At 39.5% G+C, this 20504-nt stretch overlaps 1 protein-coding gene across 1 annotated transcript in view; it reads right to left on the bottom strand.

Annotated features, from left to right (window-relative positions):
- man2c1 (mannosidase, alpha, class 2C, member 1) overlaps positions 1–18976 on the bottom strand; it is a 36343-nt gene extending 17367 nt beyond the window's left edge. Inside the window, exons 1-15 of the mRNA XM_062061145.1 lie at positions 18629–18976; positions 12704–12829; positions 12510–12633; positions 12360–12430; positions 9437–9614; positions 9171–9360; positions 5701–5807; positions 5497–5607; positions 5301–5393; positions 5111–5227; positions 4935–5030; positions 4701–4846; positions 4369–4492; positions 4162–4283; positions 3999–4084 (exon numbers count right to left, since the gene is read on the bottom strand). Coding sequence (XP_061917129.1) covers positions 3999–4084; positions 4162–4283; positions 4369–4492; positions 4701–4846; positions 4935–5030; positions 5111–5227; positions 5301–5393; positions 5497–5607; positions 5701–5807; positions 9171–9360; positions 9437–9614; positions 12360–12430; positions 12510–12633; positions 12704–12829; positions 18629–18729 — 1792 coding nt within the window. The 5' untranslated portion in view covers positions 18730–18976. The remainder of the gene's footprint in view (positions 1–3998; positions 4085–4161; positions 4284–4368; positions 4493–4700; positions 4847–4934; positions 5031–5110; positions 5228–5300; positions 5394–5496; positions 5608–5700; positions 5808–9170; positions 9361–9436; positions 9615–12359; positions 12431–12509; positions 12634–12703; positions 12830–18628) is intronic.
- Between the last annotated feature and the right edge of the window lie 1528 nt (positions 18977–20504).

Here is a 20504-nt window from a genome sequence, read left to right on the forward strand (position 1 = left end):
GTATATGTGTTTAAAAATCCTAAAATCATTTTTAAGGTTGTATTTTTTCTCTAAAATTGTCTTTCTGAAAGTTATAAGAGGCAAAGTAAAAAAAATTAATGAATTTTTATAAACAAAAGAAGACCAAGTCTTTAAAATATTTTCTTGGATTTTCAAATTCTATTTTAATTTTGTCTCTCTTAATGTCGGGCAAAGCGAGACCAGCTTGTTAGTAAATAAATAAAATTTAAAAAATAGAGGCAGCTCACTGGTAAGTACTGCTATTTGAGCTATTTTTAGAACAGGCCAGCGGGCTACTCATCTGGTCCTTACGGGCTACCTGGTGCCAGCGGGCACCGCGTTGGTGACCCCTGCTGTAACGTATGTCTGCTCTTAGTGGGACTGTGCCGAAAATGTACTTTTCAGTTCTTATGTGTCTTGTGCATGTTAAGAATTGACAATAAATCATCTTGAATCTTGACTCTTGAGTCGGGTGTGTTTTGACCTCCGCCGAACCCCTGAGGCCGACTCACCGAACCCCTAGGGTTCCATCGAACCCAGGTTAAGAACCACTGATATAAACAAACAAATCCATACATAAGCCGGCGGAGCAGTTATCCAGTCCTGGAACCCACCGTCCACTGAGAACCAGCCGATCCATTCCCCACTTCCCACGGGTCTGACCGCCCGCCTCCCCGCCCCAGGGACAAGCCCACACCCAGATGACAGCACGATATCGAGCACGAGGGACGGCGCAGCAGAGTGTGAGAGCAGGCTCGGGCCGACACCCGACATGCCAACCAACACGACAACAAACAAAAAAATGCCAGCAAGTCGGCCAGCCCTAACAACCACCACGTGCACACGCCGCTACAAGCCACAACAGCGGCCACCCCTTTGCACCGAACCCAACAGCCCCCACCACAAACGGTAGCAAAAACGACGGCTGCAAAACCCCGACAACCAGCACCAATCAAATCAAAATGACCGAAAAACCACGACCGACAACCACATGCAGATAAGACCTTGGAGACCAGCCAGCGCCAGACCGCCAACACGCAAACAAGAAACAGCAGCACCAACCCCCAACAATAAACTCCAACTCCCAATCCAAACCTGTACAAACACCGCTGCCCAAAAAACTGAGCCACAGCACTCACACCAAATAAGAAGGCTGCGCTTCCCCCGCACCAAGCCACCACCACAAACCGCACAGCGCAAAGCCGGAACAGAAGGACATGGGCCCCGCCCAACAGGAAGCAAAACAAGCTCGGGGTCGGCAGGTCACTATACCGCAGTCCCCGGAGCCTGTGCCGGTCGAGGAGGCAATGTAGGACGTGCCACACCCCAACCCCATCCCACCCGTACATGTGATGTGGGAGTGTATAAGGCCTCCAGAGTATCTACTGTATTTTTCGGACTATAAGTCGCAGTTTTTTTCATAGTTTGGGGTGCGACTTATACTCAGGAGCGACTTATGTGTGAAATGATTAACACATTAGCGTAAAATATCAAATAATATTATTTATCTCATTCACGTAAGAGACTAGACGTATACGATTTCATGGGATTTAGCGATTAGGAGTGACAGATTGTTTGGTAAACGTATAGCATGTTCTATATGTTATAGTGCTTTGAATGACTCTTACCATAATATGTTACGTTAACATACCAGGCACGTTCTCAGTTGGTTATTTATGCCTCATATAACGTACACTTATTCAGCCTGTTGTTCACTATTATAAATAAATGATAAATGGGTTATACTTGTATAGCGCTTTTCTACCTTCGAGGTACTCAAAGCGCTTTGACAGTATTTCCACATTCACCCATTCACCCATTCACACACACATTCACACACTGATGGCGGGAGCTGCCATGCAAGGCGCTAACCAGCAGCCATCAGGAGCAAGGGTGAAGTGTCTTGCTCAAGGACACAACGGACGTGACTAGGTTGGTAGAAGGTGGGAATCGAACCAGGAACCCTCCGATTGCTGGCACGGCCACACTACCAACTTCGTCACGCCGTCCCTATTCTTTAGACATTTTAAAGTGCCTTTCAAATGTCTATTCTTGATGTTGGCTTTTATCAAATACATTTCCCCAAAAATGCGACTTATACTCCAGTGCGACTTATATATGTGTACAGCTCCACTAATGGACGGTGGAGTGTTACTTTCAAAGGCAAAATTAAAGTATTGCTAGAAACATAATTTTATATGGGACTTTATTGTATTATACATGTTCCAAAAAGAAAAAAGCATAAAACACAGTATATTTAAATATACTAAATGTAAAAAAGGGAATAAATATTCAAAATAATCTAGTTTGGTTACGCCATCATGAGCGCAACACAAGGTTGTAAAAGTTTCAACTACAATTCTAAATAAGATGTCAAAAGCAAACTGAAATCAAATACACACAGCTTAAAGATTGATCAATACCTATTTATGATGATTTATCAAAATATAAAATAAATATACCTGAACAGAACGCTCATGATGGTTACACCAAAAAGTAACACTATGAATCTCGTTTTTCCAAGTTTTTGGGGTATTTTTATGCTATTTCCAAGCATCTCCTTTTTAATATCGTTGATTTTAAATGGTCAAACTAATGCATATTATATATGCATGCCCTAGTACAGTGGTTCTCAAATGGGGGTACGCGTACCCCTGGGGGTACTTGAAGGTATGCCAAGGGGTATGTGAGATTTTTTTTAAATATTCTAAAAATAGCAACAATTCAAAAATCCTTTATAAATATATTTATTGAATAATACTTTAACAAAATATGAATGTAAGTTCATAAACTGAACATCAAATCAAGTAGGCTATTCCATTCATTACAATGCAACAATGCAATATTCAGTGTTGACAGCTAGATTTTTTGTAGACATGTTCCATAAATATTGATGTTAAAGATTTATTTTTTTGTGAAGAAATGTTTAGAATTATGTTCATGAATTCAGATGGATCTCTATTACAATCCCCAAAGAGGGCACTTTAAGTTGATGATTACTTCTATGTGTAGAAATCTTTATTTATAATTGAATCACTTGTTTATTTTTCAACAAGTTTTTAGTTATTTTTATATCTTTTTTTCCAAATAGTTCAAGAAAGACCACTACAAATGAGCAATATTTTGCACTGTTATACAATTTAATGAATCAGAAACTGATGACATAGTGCTGTATTTGACTTATTTATCTCTTTTTTTCAACCAAAAATGTTTTGCTATGATTAGGGGGTACTTGAATTAAAAAAATGTTCACAGGGGGTACATCACTGAAAAAAGGTTGAGAACCACTGCCCTAGTAAACAAAAAAAGTCATATTTATTTTTGATTGTTACATTTTGAAGTACATTTGTGCAGGTGGGTGCGAATGTACCCATTACCAGAGCTGTACACATGTTTTTTTTCCTTCTTTATTATGCATTTTCGGCCGGTGTGACTTATACTCCGGAGCGATTTATACTCCGAAAAATACAGTACTCTGTAGTTGAAATGAACAGGTCAGTCATTACAGCCGACCTCCAGTCCCTATTGATGTGTGTGCTGTAGCGTGAGGGAGATATGTATGCGGGTGGCGACTAATGATGCAATTAAAATTGGGGGACATGCCAAGCCCCCCAAACCCTAAGTGTCTAACATGCAGTTGAAATTGAGGGATGGACGAGCAGGGGACAAGTCAGGAGGACTGGAGCCTCACAGAGCCTTCCTCATCCCCCCGCCAAGCCTCCCTGTAGGCCATTCCCGTAAAGTCCTACAGGTGTGCGCTCGCTGTCAGTCGAAGAAGCAGAGGACCCAGACACAGCCCCAAAGACCCTCCAGTCCATGCAGGAGGCAACCGAGATATACGTACGGCCAGGAGGCCAACACACACAACCCAGGACCCCGCAGGTGCCTCAAAGCAAACAGAATAAACTTCTTATTACACGCTATTTAGGCTCTTATTACACGCTATTTAGGGAAACGTGGCAGGTTTGCTATGGATGAAAGTTTAAAAAAGGTTTTACCTTCATAATATCTCAGTGCATCCTCTACAACCATCTCTATACAGCTGCCTGGGATTACATCATGGAACTGGTTTAGTAGCAGAAGCCTGTAAGAGAATTTTAAGCATTCACCTTTGGCATTGCAAAGCACAAAAGCCACCAAGCTTAACAACTGAACTCTGACCTCCAGAGTTCTCTCAGCCTCCCTACGGGATACTGAAAAGTTGTGTCCTGACACAGTGCCAAGCTGCTGGCTATCTCAATGTCATGCAGGAGTGTCTCACACTGGCGGTTTCCCCGCTTGATCTAAAAAGCAGAAGATCTAAATTAGTATTGTGGAAAAAAAAGTGATGTTTCTTTAACATGTTTTATTATTGGAGTCGGCATGGACCTGTGCCTGTGTGGTGTACGTGCCGTTGTGCAACTCCAGGAACAGCTCCCCTGCCCAAGTGCACAGCAGATGTGAGTCAGCCCAAAGCTGAGAGAAAAACGTGTCAGGAGAGGACATTCGAATCCTAAAACAGACAAGTAGTGTTACTAATATAAACACCTTAAACAAAACAATAATGACGACATAAGTTGACGTGAATCATTTCCTTTTGCATGAAAGCAGCATGAGTGTGGTTAAAAAAAAACAAGCGAAATTCACATTTGACTGGTGACTAGTTCATTTTGGAAAGGGTTTGGGCTTCAATTGGTGACATGCAGGAAAAAGGAACTGACTTAGGAAGGCCATCTGTGTCCTGGACCCGCTTCAGTCTGTCCAGCATCAACTGCGTGGGACCACCACCACCGTCACCAAAGCCAAACAACATGACACTGTGGTTTGCCCTGCCCTTGTCTTTGTTTTGCTTTACAGTTTTTACAAGCTGTGGACAGAACAGAAACAGAATGTAAGCTTGGGGAAGTTTGTAAACAGTTTCTTCTTAGACTAAACAATTCAATACCAACACTCACGTCTTCAACCTTGCCTTTGGTTTCATAGGAATTGCCAGGTGGAAAGTGAGTCAAGACCTTGGAGCCGTCGAGGCCTTCCCAAAAAAATGTGTTATGCTTTAAGAAAGATATTTTTAAAACATGTTTTAGGTTGTTGTTTCTATCTGTATTTACACAATCCCCAAACCTTTACTTACAGGGAAGGTGTTCACGAGGTTCCAACTTAGTTTCTGTGTTAAGAAATTGGAAATTCCGCAGCCCTGCATTATCTGAGGGAGTTGGGCCGAGTATCCAAAGGTATCTGGAAGCCAGAACTAAACAAAACTGAGAAAAGTAGTACAAACACACAAACGTTTGCATCAAACTTCGAAGATGTTAGCTACCTACTTCTTTACACCTCATCCCAAACTCTTGCTCAAAAAAAAGCTGTCCCTCCAGGAACTGCCTGACCATGGACTCTCCTGAGGGTAGATTACCATCCTGACAGACAAGATACATGGGCAAATAATTTGCTGCATAGAAATACCAAACATCGCAATAAGATGAATGATATGTTGTTTATTTGTACAAATCAGGCTTTCACCATCTCCACCCACGTCCCTCCGACTGGAATGAACCGGCCAGCCTTAATGTATTGCTGAACCTCTGAGAAGAGTCCTGGGTACCAGCACTTAACCCACTCAAACTGCTGGGCCTGGGCAGACAGGAAATTGGTTTAAAATATAAATAATTCCTTGGATTGGCAGGCACTATTTGTATTGAACACTGCCTTTGCTAAGGAACTGACCTGAGAACATGTAAACACAAAATCTGGGTTCTTTTTCATGAGATGGATCACCGTCACCCAACTCCTGGCACACTTACGAATAGTTTCTTCATAAGGCCACAGCCAAGCTAGATGAAACACATACAAACAACAATGGGCGTAACATTAAACATAAACCAGCACAATATAGTGCTACAAGATGTGTATGTTTGATATGTGGGTTTATAATGGCCAACTTCAGGGATGTGAACACCCATTGAAGAATAAGAGGAACATTTCTATTAGCATTAAGTGCTGCCACGTAAACCCCAAATTTGATTTATTTATTGTTTAAATCAGGACGGCATTTCCTGTAATTGGGTGCATTTCTACACTATATTTTACCTTTAGATTTATTATCATCTTTATCTTTTTCATATTTAAAATATTTTATTAAAGCTGATACATATAACCGGTAAAACATCGTTCAGAAAATACACAAAAAGACAAACTGTTCATCCTTACTTTGCAGTTCAAGGTTGAGTTCATATCTACTATAAATATCAAATGAACATGCATAGGCTATTTCATGAAATTATTATCACTTTACTGAGTATTGTTTGTTTTCTGAATGTGAACGAGTTCCTTGTGCTTCGATCCAGTAACATTATCCTCGAGTGCTATTATTAATATTCTTGCGGCAAATCTTACATTTCGCAAAGCCAGGTTTATCAATCTTGTCAAACACAAGTCAAGTTGTATTTTATCAAGTTTTTTTTCCAGACAAGACCGGCGCCATGGATTTTAAACTCCCACATCAATTTTCGTAACATCAGACTTCCAGTTAACTTTTGCCACGTTGGTCCTCTGAGCTTGCAACCTCGCTTACTACCAAAGCACATATTTTAGTGATAAGGGTAAACACTACTCAAGTCTGTCTGCCCGTCATCACCATCAGTCATCAAAACAAGAAAGGCGGATACCTGCGGTGGCCGAGAAAGGTCACAACAAAGGTAAACGCCACAAGACAATATCATAAAGCCAAAACACAACAACTTTCAGCTACAGCACGACTGCAAAAGCCACAAGAAATACAAACACCACAACACAATAATGTAAATCAGCAACACAACTTTAAGCCCCAAAGGAACGAACAAAACGGAAGTTTCCCTGATGGACCGACTTCCTAAGGGTGGAAGTTGAAAACTGCGTAATTAACCTATTATATTCGCCATGGTCGTCCTATTATGTTTAGCTCGCAACCTTGCTAGCTTCTAGCTTACTTGTATCTTAAACCTTCCTGGGCTTGTTCAAATTTCGACAGAAACCAAAATACTAACATTGTCTTTGCATTGTATTTTTATTGATATTTCATTAAAAAAACATGGAGGTTGTTGCGAAAATTAACGTTTAAAAACGCATATTTCCGCGGAAATGTTTCATGCTTGCAAAATATAGACTCACACTGGTAGAACTTGTTTTCCTTGATATGATTACTAATGTCTGATTAATACAAATATGTCATGTGAACTTGTTTTCTCAGAAAACTTCCCTTTTTAAATGTTGCCCTTTATCCAAAATCCTTTTGTGAGACCAGAACATACATCTTTCTCTTTTATGCGAGTTCTGCTTGAAAAACTTCTAGTACGAGTCAGCTAAAAATGCAAAGCAATTGGGATTCATCTACTCCGCCTATAAAGCGCTCTAAAAACCATCTAAAAACTGCCAACAACGCTTTACTTACATGTCTATTTACAGTAAATAAATAGACATTTTACAAAGTCTGCCCTTACACAGAAGCTACTTACTATCTTCACTGGAGGTATTGTTGACGGAAGTAGCGTTTTTTGCTCTGTGCTCTGATTGTTAAAGGCGCAAAGTTCAAAAGCCAGCATGTGTGATGGTATGGAGGTGTATTAGTGCCCAAGACATGGGTAACTTACACATCTGTGAAGGCACCATTAATGCTGAAAAGTACACACAGGTTTTGGAGCAACATATGTTGCCATCCAAGCAACGTTATGATGGACGCCCCTGCTTATTTCAGCAAGACAATGCCAAACCACGTGTTACAACAGCGTGGCTTCATAATAAAAGAGTGCAGGTACTAGACTGGCCTGCCTGTAGTCCAGACCTGTCTCCCATTGAAAATGTGTGGCGCATTATGAAGCCTAAAATGCCACAACGCAGACTGTTGAACAACTTAAGCTGTACATCAAGCAAGAATGGGAAATAATTCCACCTGAAATGCTTCAAAAATGTGTCTCCTCAGTTCCCAAACGTTTACTGAGTGTTGTTAAAAGGAAAGGCCATGTAACACAGTGGTAAAATTCCCCTGTGCCAACTTTTTTGCAATGTGTTGCTGCCATTAAAAAAAAAATGTTGTTTCTCAGTTCGAACATGAAATATCTTGTCTTTGCAGGCTATTCAATTGAATATAAGTTGAAAAGGATTTGCAAATCATTGTATTCTCTTTTTATTTACGAATTACACAACGTGCCAACTTCACTGGTTTTGGCTTTTGTACATTTTATCATCACCTGTTACTCATAACATACAGTACTTACTGCATGTGGAGTTGTAAGTTTTTGGATGTTTTTAGAGTGCATTGTTAAATGCCTTGTACTAGCAGTTTTTCCACTATTTAGAATGCACAAAAAAGGGAAAGACATGGGTTTTTGTTTCACACAGGAATTATGGATGATGGGCAAAATAAAAAGTGCTGTTTTACTTGCAAGCAAGAATCACGAGAATACTGTTACTAAGGCCAACTGATTAGATATAAGGTTTGACTAAAATTATATACACTACCGTTCAAAAGTTTGGGGTCACATTGAAATGTCCTTATTTTTGAAGGAAAAGCAGTGTACTTTTCAATGAAGATAACTTTAAACTAGTCTTAACTTTAAAGAAATACACTCTATACATTGCTAATGTGGTAAATAACTATTCTAGCAGCAAATGTCTGGTTTTTGGTGCAATATCTACATAGGTGTATAGAGGCCCATTTTCAGCAACTATCACTCCAGTGTTCTAATGGTACAATGTGTTTGCTCATTGGCTCAGAAGGCTAATTGATGATTAGAAAACCCTTGTGCAATAATGTTCACACATCTGAAAACAGTTTAGCTCGTTACAGAAGCTACAAAACTGACCTTCCTTTGAGCAGATTGAGTTTCTGGAGCATCACATTTGTGGGGTCAATTAAACGCTCAAAATGGCCAGTAAAAGAGAACTTTCATCTGAAACTCGACAGTCTATTATTGTTCTTAGAAATGAAGGCTATTCCACAAAATTGTTTGGGTGACCCCAAACTTTTGAACGGTAGTGTAAATATGTGACCTTTCATCCCAGATACTTAAATGAGCAGTGCAATCAGGATAAAGCTGTGGAGTGGAGGAATTCTTAATCGTATTAGGTAGCACACCTTCAAATACTAAGTTCCATACGTCTCAGACAGCGTATTTGAAGTTAGGGTTAATCAGTACTCGATTGTGATAAAAATGTGAGACCTGAGTCAATGTGGCAGTGGCCCATGGCGTGGACAGTGTGCTGGCTTTGTCCGTTATGTTGGCTGAAAAACTTCTGAGCCAAACTGCGTGCTCCAGAGAAAGAGCTGGGGTCAGTGGGGTCGCTCACGTTCACCATCTCATTGACGGTGAACAGAGCCTGGTAGCTTCGCTGCTCGCCCTCGCCAAGTTCCTACAATGGAAGAGAGAACAACCCAGAAGAGGTTACCTTTTTCTTTTTAAAGGCAGATTGTTTTCAGCTACTGTACCTTGACAATGTCAATCAGCATCTCAAAATCAGTCATCAGCTCCCTGACTTCCCGGTTGAAGATCACAAGCTCTGCTTTTTGCACAGAAAACTTCCTGTTTGGGTCTGGAGGTGCGATCATTGACCCGTTACCGGCTCCAAAGAGTCCATTACAGGCCATCTCCACATAGATGGTAACACTAAAAGAATACAAGGTGTCACATATAGAGAATCACACACAAATGTGGACAATTTACAATCGTCAATTAATCTAACATGCATGTTTTAGGACTCTGTAATGAAACCCAGGAGATCATGCAAAGTCCACACAAAGGTTTCCGAGACAGATTCAAACCCAGAATCACCTGGCTGTGAGGCAGACACGCTACCCACAAGCACCACTGTTTTACCATACATAACCATATTATCCTCAATAATTACAAATATGAAAACCAATCATGATTAATCAGAGGTTATTACTCTCTTGAATAATTTAAATTAACTTAAAATAAGTGTCATATATTGGACACAAATGCAATTTTATGGCCAAAATGCCATCCATAACCCTTTCTGAACTGTTTTACTTGAATGCAAATCATTTATTTGCTCAACATTTGCAAACCGTGCCACCGTTCAGGTAACAATCAGCGGTTAAAATAAAGAAGCATGTGCAGACAAATTCAATTGTGTGAATAATCTGTGCATATAAATGATCAATGCAATAATTTTTTGTGATTATTCACAAGTTAACTTGTTATTTTTGACAGCCATATTAAAGGCCTACTGAAAGCCACTACTACCGACCACGCAGTCTGATAGATTATATATCAATGATGAAATCTTAACATTGCAACACATGCCAATACGGCCGGGTTAACTTATAAAGTGCAATTTTAAATTTCCCGCTAAACTTCCGGTTGAAAACGTCTATGTATGATGACGTATGCGCGTGACGTCAATCGTTGAACCGGAAGTATTGGTACACCATTGAATCCAATACAAAAAGCTCTGTTTTCATCTCAAAATTCCACAGTATTCTGGACATCTGTGTTGGTGAATCTTTTGCAATTTGTTTAATGAACAATGAAGACTGCAAAGAAGAAAGTTGTAGGTGGGATCTGTGGATTAGCGGCGGACTACAGCAACACAACCAGGAGGACTTTGAGATGGATAGCAGACGCGCTAGCCGCCGACCTCACCTTGACTTCCTCCGTCTCCGGGCCGCCGACCGCATCGGTGATCGAGTGAAGTCCTTCGTCGCTCCGTCGATCGCTGGAACGCAGGTGAGCATGGGTGTTGATGAGCAGATGAGGGCTGGCGTAGGTGGATAGCTAATGTTTTTAGCATAGCTCTGTGAGGTCCCGTTGCTAAGTTAGCTTCAATGGCGTCGTTAGCAACAGCATTGTTAAGCTTCGCCAGGCTGGAAAGCATTAACCGTGTATTTACATGTCCATGGTTTAATAGTATTGTTGATTTTCTGTCTATCCTTCCAGTCAGGGGTTTATTTATTTTGTTTCTATCTGTATTCAAGCCCGATGTGCTATCACGTTAGCTCCGTAGCTAAAGAGCTTCGCCGATGTATTGTCGTGGAGATAAAAGTCACTGTGAATGTCCATTTCGCGTTCTCGACTCTCATTTTCAAGAGGATATAGTATCCGAGGTGGTTTAAAATACTAATCCGTGATCCACAATAGAAAAAGGAGAAAGTGTGTAATCCAATGAGCCCTTGTACCTAAGTTACGGTCAGAGCGAAAAAAGATACGTATTTCTTTCTTTAAAACATTTATTCAGTATTTTTTGACTTTAGAAAATTATATGGTTGAAAACGACAATGATGCCAAAAAACATAAAAAAAAGATGGGAAGTCCTCAAAGGCTTATTTTGAAAATGTAATTTTGTTTATATATGATATGCAATCTGTTGTTGTATTCCCTATTTTAAGTGTACATAAATGAAGGTGTGTGTTGCTGAGTTCGACTTGGATGTGATCTGGACTGTACATGGGTGCTTAATTTGAAAATGTATTTTTGTATGTGGATTGTATGCAACCTGTTGTGTTCCCTGGTTTTTGGTGTACATGGGTGAAGGTGTGTGTTGCTGAGCCCGATCTGGACGTTATCTGAACTGGACCTGGTTTTAAGAACCCTTTTGAACAATCTGATTTCATTGACAACCCTGTCTGGTGAAGTTAAGGTCCTTTGTTTGTTTTGTTTGAAAGTAAAGCAATATAAAAACAATTACATAAAAGATAGTAATTAATGAAAATGTTAGTGGACCAGCACCATGCACAATCATGTGTGCTCTAAAGACTGTATCCCTTGCAGACTGTATTATTCTATATTGTAGGAACCAGAAGATTTTTATTTTTTTTAATAACAGAAAGAGACAGCCCCTTTTGTGTAAATGAGTGTGGATGAGTGTGAATGGGGGAGGGAGGGTTTTCTTGGGTTGATGCACTAATGGTAAGTGTATCTTGTGTCTTTTTTTATGTTGTTTAAAATACATTTAAAAAAAAAAAAAAAAAGATACGTCCTGCACTGCACTCTAGTCCTTCACTCTAACGTTCCTCATCCACGAATCTTTCATCCTCGCTCAAATTAATGGGGTAATCGTCGCTTTCTCGGTCCGAATCGCTCTTGCTGAATTGTAAACAATGGGGAAATGTGAGGAGCCTTTCAACCTGTGACGTCACGCTACTTCCGGTACAGGCAAGGCTTTTTTTATCAGCGACCAAAAGTTGCGAACTTTATCGTCGATGTTCTCTACTAAATCCTTTCAGCAAAAATATGCCAATATCGCAAAATTATCAAGTATGACACATAGAATGGATCTGCTATCCCCTTTTAAATAAAAAAAAATCATTTCAGTCGGCCTTTAAGTAAATATATACTGTATATTTCAATATTTTTGCATGAACAACTTAAGCAGGAGCACTGGTGACAGACCTGTGCGGTTCTTTGTCTGTGAGGCAGTCAGACAAAATGTAACTCGTCTTTTCACCTTCTTTAGTCAAACCCTGGATAAATCAAGACAGGAAATTCATCTTAAAGTGGTTCGAATAACGAATCTAAATAAAAAAAACATGGTTTCTTTACCTGAACTGCTTGTCCATCCCTCCAAACCATCGCCTCTCCATCACTTTCCCACAGAACATGAACCTCCTTACCTCTCCAGCATTCTGGAATGTTCAGGGTTGCTTTAAACCAACAAGTCCACCACCTAAAATAAACGTATGTGTTAATAAAAAAAACATGCCACTTTTTAAAACAAAGGTGACCAAAATACTTACGTTGGTCCAAAGGTATCGCCTACATTGTAAGGTGTAAAACTCTGTGTTTGAGCTTCCATCAATGTTATCCGTTTAGGAGACATAAATTGGCTGAGGGATTCCAGTGGGTAAGATTCTCCATACAGCCTTTATGAAAAGATAAAACCGTACAGTTTTATGCATAGTTAATGCAAGACGCAACACAATGTAGCAAAGCAAAACATTTGTAATGGTTTATTCGGAGAGGCATATCCTAGATCAGGGGTGTGCAAAATGTTTTAAGCAAGGGCCGCTACATAAAAATTGAAGGGGCCACGTTGATACATTTTGTACAGTAAAGTTACTATAACCTATACAGTGTAGGTCAATTAATATATGCAGTGTTTCCCACACATTCATTTATTTGTGGCGGCCCGCCACGAAAGAATTAAGGCCGCGACAAAAATTATTATTATTATTATTTATTTTTTTTTGTCCTGTCCAGCTTCTCAGGCAAATCATATCGTTGATGTAGATGCCCATATCGGCTGTTCAGAATTACTTTACAAAAGACAAGTGTAGTATCAAGATTTTTGGAGCTCTTTGTTCAGTGGATCAGATGTTTGATGAAGCTTTGTGTCTATCTCCCACCACTACTGTTTTCTATTTGTTTGTTACTGACTGTGGCAGGACACCTCTGCCTCTGTTTCACTTTATGTTGCTGGTAAATAATATGGTTGTAGTAGTAGGCTAAAGTTAAATTATTTAGTATGCACTAATTAAAGGGGCAGAGCTTTAAGAGACATTTTAGCTTTTATAAGATATATTTTTTGTAAGAACCACAATTAATAAAAATATTTCAGTGAATAACTTATTGTTCAAATCTGTATATAAATATGTACATAAAGTGTTGTAATTATATTGTAAAATGGATGGATGGATGGATGGAAGTTTAAAACAAAACTGTTATTATTAATTAGTAAGTATAAATTTTTTGAGCCTCTTTAGAGAAAATCATATCATTGTAGTAAATGATGCAAATGACTTGATGATGTAATGGTGACCACGCCCATAGCCACGCCCCCACCGCCACAGGTATCTTGGCAGTTTATGGGAAACACTGATATGCTAAACTATCTGAACAACTATACCTATCTTTGTGTTACAGGATTTGAAGCAAATTAGTGTAAAATATAATTTAACGCACTTGAGATATTTAATTTATTGTTTTTTGTTTTTATTACAAAAAATATTATTCCACAACTACAAACTTTTTGAGGTCTTAGCTTACATATTTTGCAACAAATGTATAGACATGTTTATCATGACAGGATGCACGGAAATTATTAAAGACCATATACAGCACAGGTGTCAAACTCAAAGCCCGGGGGCCAGATCTGGCCCGCCACATCATTTTGAATGGAAATAATATGCATCAATAAAGTACTTTATTTTTCTTTCTTTTTCTATTTTGACAGAAAAAAAGACATGTACTGCATGCAGTTATATATCTTTTAAACTGTATCTATCTAATAAAGAAAAAGAAATTATATTATCATTAGGGATGTCCGATAATGGCTTTCTGCCGATATCCGATATTCCGATATTGTCCAACTCTTTAATTACCGATACCGATATCAACCGATACCGATACTGATATATACAGTTGTGGAATTAACACATTATTATGCCTAATTTGGACAACCAGGTATGGTGAAGATAAGGTCCTTTTTTTTTATATTAATAAAATAAAATAAGATAAATAAATTAAAAACATTTTCTTGAATAAAAAAGAAAGTAAAACAATATAAAATCAGTTACATAGAAACTAGTAATTAATGAAAATTAGTAAAATTAACTGTTAAAGGTTAGTACTATTAGTGGACCAGCAGCACGCACAATCATGTGTGCTTACGGACTGTATCCCTTGCAGACTGTATTTATATATATTGATATATAATGTAGGAACCACAATATTAATAACAGAAGGAAACAACCCTTTTGTGTGAATGACTGTAAATGGGGGAGGGAGGTTTTTTGGGTTGGTGCACTAATTGTAAGTGTATCTTGTGTTTTTTATGTTGATTTAATAAAAATAAAAAATAAAATAAAAAACAACAACAAAAAAAACGATACAGATAATAACAAAAACGATACCGATAATTTCCGATATTACATTTTAAAGCATTTATCGGCCGATAATATCGGCCGGCCGATATTATCGGACATCTCTAATTATCATACATTCAAAACATTTTTGGGGGAAACATACATAAATATCCACTTAGCCTTATGATTTCAAAGCAAGTAATCCATCAAATGGTACACTGTAAACATCCATCCATCCATTTTCTACGGTTTGTCCGTTTCAGGGTTGCGGGGGGTGCTGGAGCCTATCTCAGCTGCATTCGGGCAGAAGGCGGGGTACACCCTGGACAAGTCGCCACCTCATCACAGGGCCAACACAGATAGACAGACAACATTCACACTCACATTCACACACTAGGGACCATTTAGTGTTGCCAATCAACCAATCCCCAGGTGCATGTCTTTGGAGGTGGGAGGGGCCTATCCCCAGGTGCATGTCTTTGGAGGTGAGAGGGGCCTATCCCCAGGTGCATGTCTTTGGAGGTGGGAGGAAGCCAGAGTACCCGGAGGGAACCCACGCAGTCACGGGGAGAACATGCAAACTCCACACAGAAAGATCCCGAGCCCGGGATTGAACTCAGGACTACTCAGGACCTTCGTATTGTGAGACACAAAATAATAATAATAATAATGGATTAGATTTTATATCGCGCTTTTCTATTGTTAGATAATCTAAGCGCTCACAGAGAAGTGGGAACCCATCATTCATTCACACCTGGCGGTGGTAAGCTACATTTGTAGCCACACCTGCCCTGGGGTAGACTGACGGAAGCGAGGCTGCCAGTTTGCGCCTACGGCCCCTCCGACCACCACCTATCATTCATTCATCATTCATTCACCAGTGTGAGCGGCATTGGGGGCAAGGGTGAAGTGTCCTGCCCAAGGACACAACCGCAGCGATTTGGATGCCAAGAGGCGGGGAGCGAACCTGCAACCCAAAGGTTTCTGGCACGGCCGCTCTACCCACTACGCCATACCGCCCATACCATCTTTGTGTTCATTCCCCGCCGTGCTCATTTGAGTCCCGTGTCGTGTCGTTGCACACAAACAACTATGAAGAATACAGCCAATATTAAATAGTTAATGTGTCATGAGACATGCAAATATAAATTAAATACACAGAGGACATAAGTAAAGGAAATTAAATGAGCTCAAATATACCTACAAACGAGGCATAATGATGCAATATGTACATACAGCTAGCCTAAATATCATGTTAGCATCGTTTAGCTCGCAGTCATGAATTGACCAAATATGCCTGATAAGCACTCCAGTATGTCAATAAAATCAACAAAGGTCACCTTTATACATTCACGCACAGCATAAAATATTTGGTGGACAAAATTAGACAAAGAAAGAGTGGCATAAAACCCGTCTTTCGCACTAACCCCTGTGCCACCGTGCTGCTGTAAACATGACAATGTATATTTTTTAAAACAGCTCGGTCTTCAGAATCCTACCGTAAGAAAAAAACTGGTACCATCTTTAAATTTACAGGGTTGCACAGTGAAAACAGCAACCATAATTTTTATGCAAAAAAACAAACAAAAAAAACTGGCAGCTCAATCGCCAGAATTTTACAGTAAAATAGAGTGTGACCATTTTAATGTAAATTTTATGGTAAAATGTTGCTATTTTTTGGACCGCAAAACCCACAGATTTTTTTTCTTACAGTGTAGGTAAAGTTTACATTTACTAATCAAATGCATAGGTGTGACAATATCATGCGGCTATTCCTTATGCATGTATGTTTATTTTATTAATGCTGATATACAGTAAGACACCTAAAATACTGTAAGACACCTGATATACTGTAGGACACCTGATATACTGTAAAACACCTGATATACAGTAAGACACCTGATATACAGTAAGACGCACAGGTTGTTGGCCATTTTGGTTGTCAAGGACAAACCCCGTTTCCATATAAGTTGGGAAATTGTGTTAGATGTAAATATAAACGGAATACAATGATTTGCAAATCCTTTTCAACCCATATTCAGTTGAATGCACTACAAAGACAAGATATTTGATATTCAAACTCATAAACTTTATTTTCTGCAAATAATAATTAACTTAGAATTTCATGGCTACAACATGTGCCAAAGTAGTTGGGAAAGGGCATGTTCACCACTGTGTTACATGGCCTTTCCTTTTAACAACACTCAGTAAACGTTTGGGAACTGAGGAGACACATTTTTGAAGCTTCTCAGGTGGAATTCTTTCCCATTCTTGCTTGATGTACAGCTTAAGTTGTTCAACAGTCCGGGGGTCTCCCTTGTGCTATTTTAGGCTTCATAATGCGCCACACATTTTCAATGGGAGACAGGTCTGGACTACAGGCAGGCCAGTCTAGTACCTGCACTCTTTTACTATGAAGCCACGTTGATGTAACACGTGGCTTGGCATTGTCTTGCTGAAATAAGCAGGGGCGTCCATGGTAACGTTGCTTGGATGGCAACATATGTTGCTCCAAAACCTGTATGTACCTTTCAGCATTAATGGTGCCTTCACAGATGTGTAAGTTACCCATGTCTTGGGCACTAATACACCCCCATACCATCACACATGCTGGCTTTTACACTTTGCGCCTATAACAATCCGGATGGTTATTTTCCTCTTTGGTCCCGAGGACACAACGTCCACATTTTCCAAAAACAATTTGAAATGTGGACTCGTCAGACCACAGAACACTTTTCCACTTTGTATCAGTCCATCTTAGATGAGCTCAGGCCCAGCGAAGCCGACAGCGTTTCTGGGTGTTGTTGATAAACGGTTTTCGCCTTGCATAGGAGAGTTTTAACTTGCACTTACAGATGTAGCGACCAACTGTAGTTACTGACAGTGGGTTTCTGAAGTGTTCCTGAGCCCATGTGGTGATATCCTTTACACACTGATGTCGCTTGTTGATGCAGTACAGCCTGAGGGATCGAAGGTCACGGGCTTAGCTGCTTACGTGCAGTGATTTCTCCAGATTCTCTGAACCCTTTGATGATATTACGAACCGTAGATGGTGAAATCCCTAAATTCCTTGCAAAAGCTGGTTGAGAAAGGTTTTTCTTAAACTGTTCAACAATTTTCTCACGCATTTGTTGACAAAGTGGTGACCCTCGCCCCATCCTTGTTTTGTGAATGACTGAGCATTTCATGGAATCTACTTTTATACCCAATCATGGCACCTACCTGTTCCCAATTTGCCTGTTCACCTGTGGGATGTTCCAAATAAGTGTTTGATGAGCATTGCTCAACTTTATCAGTATTTATTGCCACCTTTCCCAACTTCTTTGTCACGTGTTGCTGGCATCAAATTTTAAAGTTAATGATTATTTGCCAAAAAAAAAATGTTTATGAGTTTGAACATCAAATATGTTGTCTTTGTAGCATATTCAACTGAATATGGGTTGAAAATGATTTGCAAATCATTGTATTCCGTTTATATTTACACTTAACACAATTTCCCAACTCATATGGAAACAGGCGTTGTATTTATGAGAATTTTCTTAGTCTGTGATGTGTTTATTCAACCCCAAAAGAGACAAGCGGTTGAAAATTAAAGGATAGAATGTGTTGTGGGCCAAATAAAAACGAGCCGCAAATGGCCCCCGGGCCAAACTTTGGACACCTAGATGTCCTAGATGTTTGAATGAATCAAATGTGGACTCGGTTATCATTATCTTAACATAGCAACTGTTATTAAATAGTGTTGGGAAGTAGAGTCCAACTACATGATAGGCACAAATGTAAGATCGGAATAAAAAGGTCAATAAGGTACAATCTACTAATAAAAGTCTCAATCAATCAATCATGAAGTAAAAGTACCGTCCTCGCAGGTTGCAGTCTGTGAAGTAAGCATCAGAAATGAACTTCTCGGCTCTCTCCAAAAGTGTCCGCCTGTTCTTCAACACAGGTTGGTGATACATAGCAAAAAAAGCAACGTTGGCAAATGTTTGCCGGTGCAAAAATGAAAAGTAAAGTTAGAAACGACAACAATATTGACTCACTCCGTACCCGGAAGTAGAAACACATACCCGGAAGTAGACACAGATACCCGGAAGTAGAAATAGATTAATGTCTTTATCTTCTTTTTTGTGTTTAACGGCGGTTGGCCTCCATCATTTGGTGCATTAGCGCTCCCTGCAGTATTATTATTATTTTGTTTCTTGTGCTTCCTCTTCTTCTTTGTGTTTTATGGCGGTTGGCATCCATCTTCATGTTGCATTAGCGCCCCCTGCAGTATTACTCTTCTTGTGCTTCTTGTGCTTCCTCTTCTTCTTTGTGTTTAACGGCGGTTGGCATCCATCATTTGGTGCATTAGCGCCACCTGCAGTATTATTATTATTTTGCTTCTTGTGCTTCTTCCTCTTCTTTGTGTTTTATGGCTGTTGGCATCCATCTTCATGGTGCGTCACTGCAACCTTCTGCTCAGGAGTGTGGGTCAGACAATAATTCACAATCTAAATACCCATTTCACAAAATAATTGGAACAAACACAAATACATGAAATGACCTACACTACTGTTCAAAAGTTTGGGGTCACATTGAAATATCCTTATTTTTGAAGGAAAAGCACTGTACTTTTCAATGAAGATAACTTTAAACTAGTCTTAACTTTAAAGAAATACACTCTATACATTGCTAATGTGGTAAATGACTATTCTAGCTGCAAATGTCTGGTTTTTGGTGCAATATCTACATAGGTGTATAGAGGCCCATTTCCAGCAACTATCACTCCAGTGTTCTAATGGTACAATGTGTTTGCTCATTGGCTCAGAAGGCTAATTGATGATTAGAAACCCCTTGTGCAATCATGTTCACACATCTGAAAACAGTTTAGCTCGTTACAGAAGCTACAAAACTGACCTTCCTTTGAGCAGATTGAGTTTCTGGAGCATCACATTTGTGGGGTCAATTAAACGCTCAAAATGGCCAGAAAAAGAGAACTTTCATCTGAAACTCGACAGTCTATTCTTGTTCTTAGAAATGAAGGCTATTCCACAAAATTGTTTGGGTGACTCCAAACTTTTGAACGGTAGTGTATGATTTTGCCTCTGGATTTCATTATTAATTATGTAAATTGTTTGAAGTAGACTGTCGATTTTACAGTAAAAACTTTACATTTACAAAGTTTTACTGTAAAATATAGTGTTGTTATTGTTTTTTTTACAACATTTAATGGTAAATGGAAAAACAGTACCACTTTTTTTTGTGTGGGGTTTAACGGAAAAAGCTGGCAGCTTCAGTAGGCCTTTAACACACTATAAAAACAACAACCGTAGATTTTATTGTGGAAAAACTGGCAGCTCTGTTGCATGAATTTTATTGTAAAACGAAATAAATAATTATAAGGAATATAAGGAATATTTATAACTGGAGATCGTCGTTGACTTCAGGAAGCACCAGTCCAGCCACGCTCCACTCTACGTCGACGGTACAGCGGTGGAGATGGTAAGCAGCACCAAGTTCCTGGGGGTGCAGATAACTGACAATATGACCTGGTCCCTACACACTGGAGCTCTTGTCAAAAGAGCTCAGCAGCGCATGCACTTTTTGCGTCGGATGAAAAGAGCACACCATTCTCACCACATTCTACAGAGGCTCTATAGAGAGCCTACTGACCAACAGCATCTCTGTCTGGACTGGAGCATGCAGTGCCTCAGACTGGAAGTCTCTCCAGAGAGTGGTGAGGACGGTGGAA

This window comes from Entelurus aequoreus, linkage group LG10, assembly GCF_033978785.1.
Source record: "Entelurus aequoreus isolate RoL-2023_Sb linkage group LG10, RoL_Eaeq_v1.1, whole genome shotgun sequence".
In the NCBI taxonomy this organism is placed as follows: domain Eukaryota; kingdom Metazoa; phylum Chordata; class Actinopteri; order Syngnathiformes; family Syngnathidae; genus Entelurus; species Entelurus aequoreus.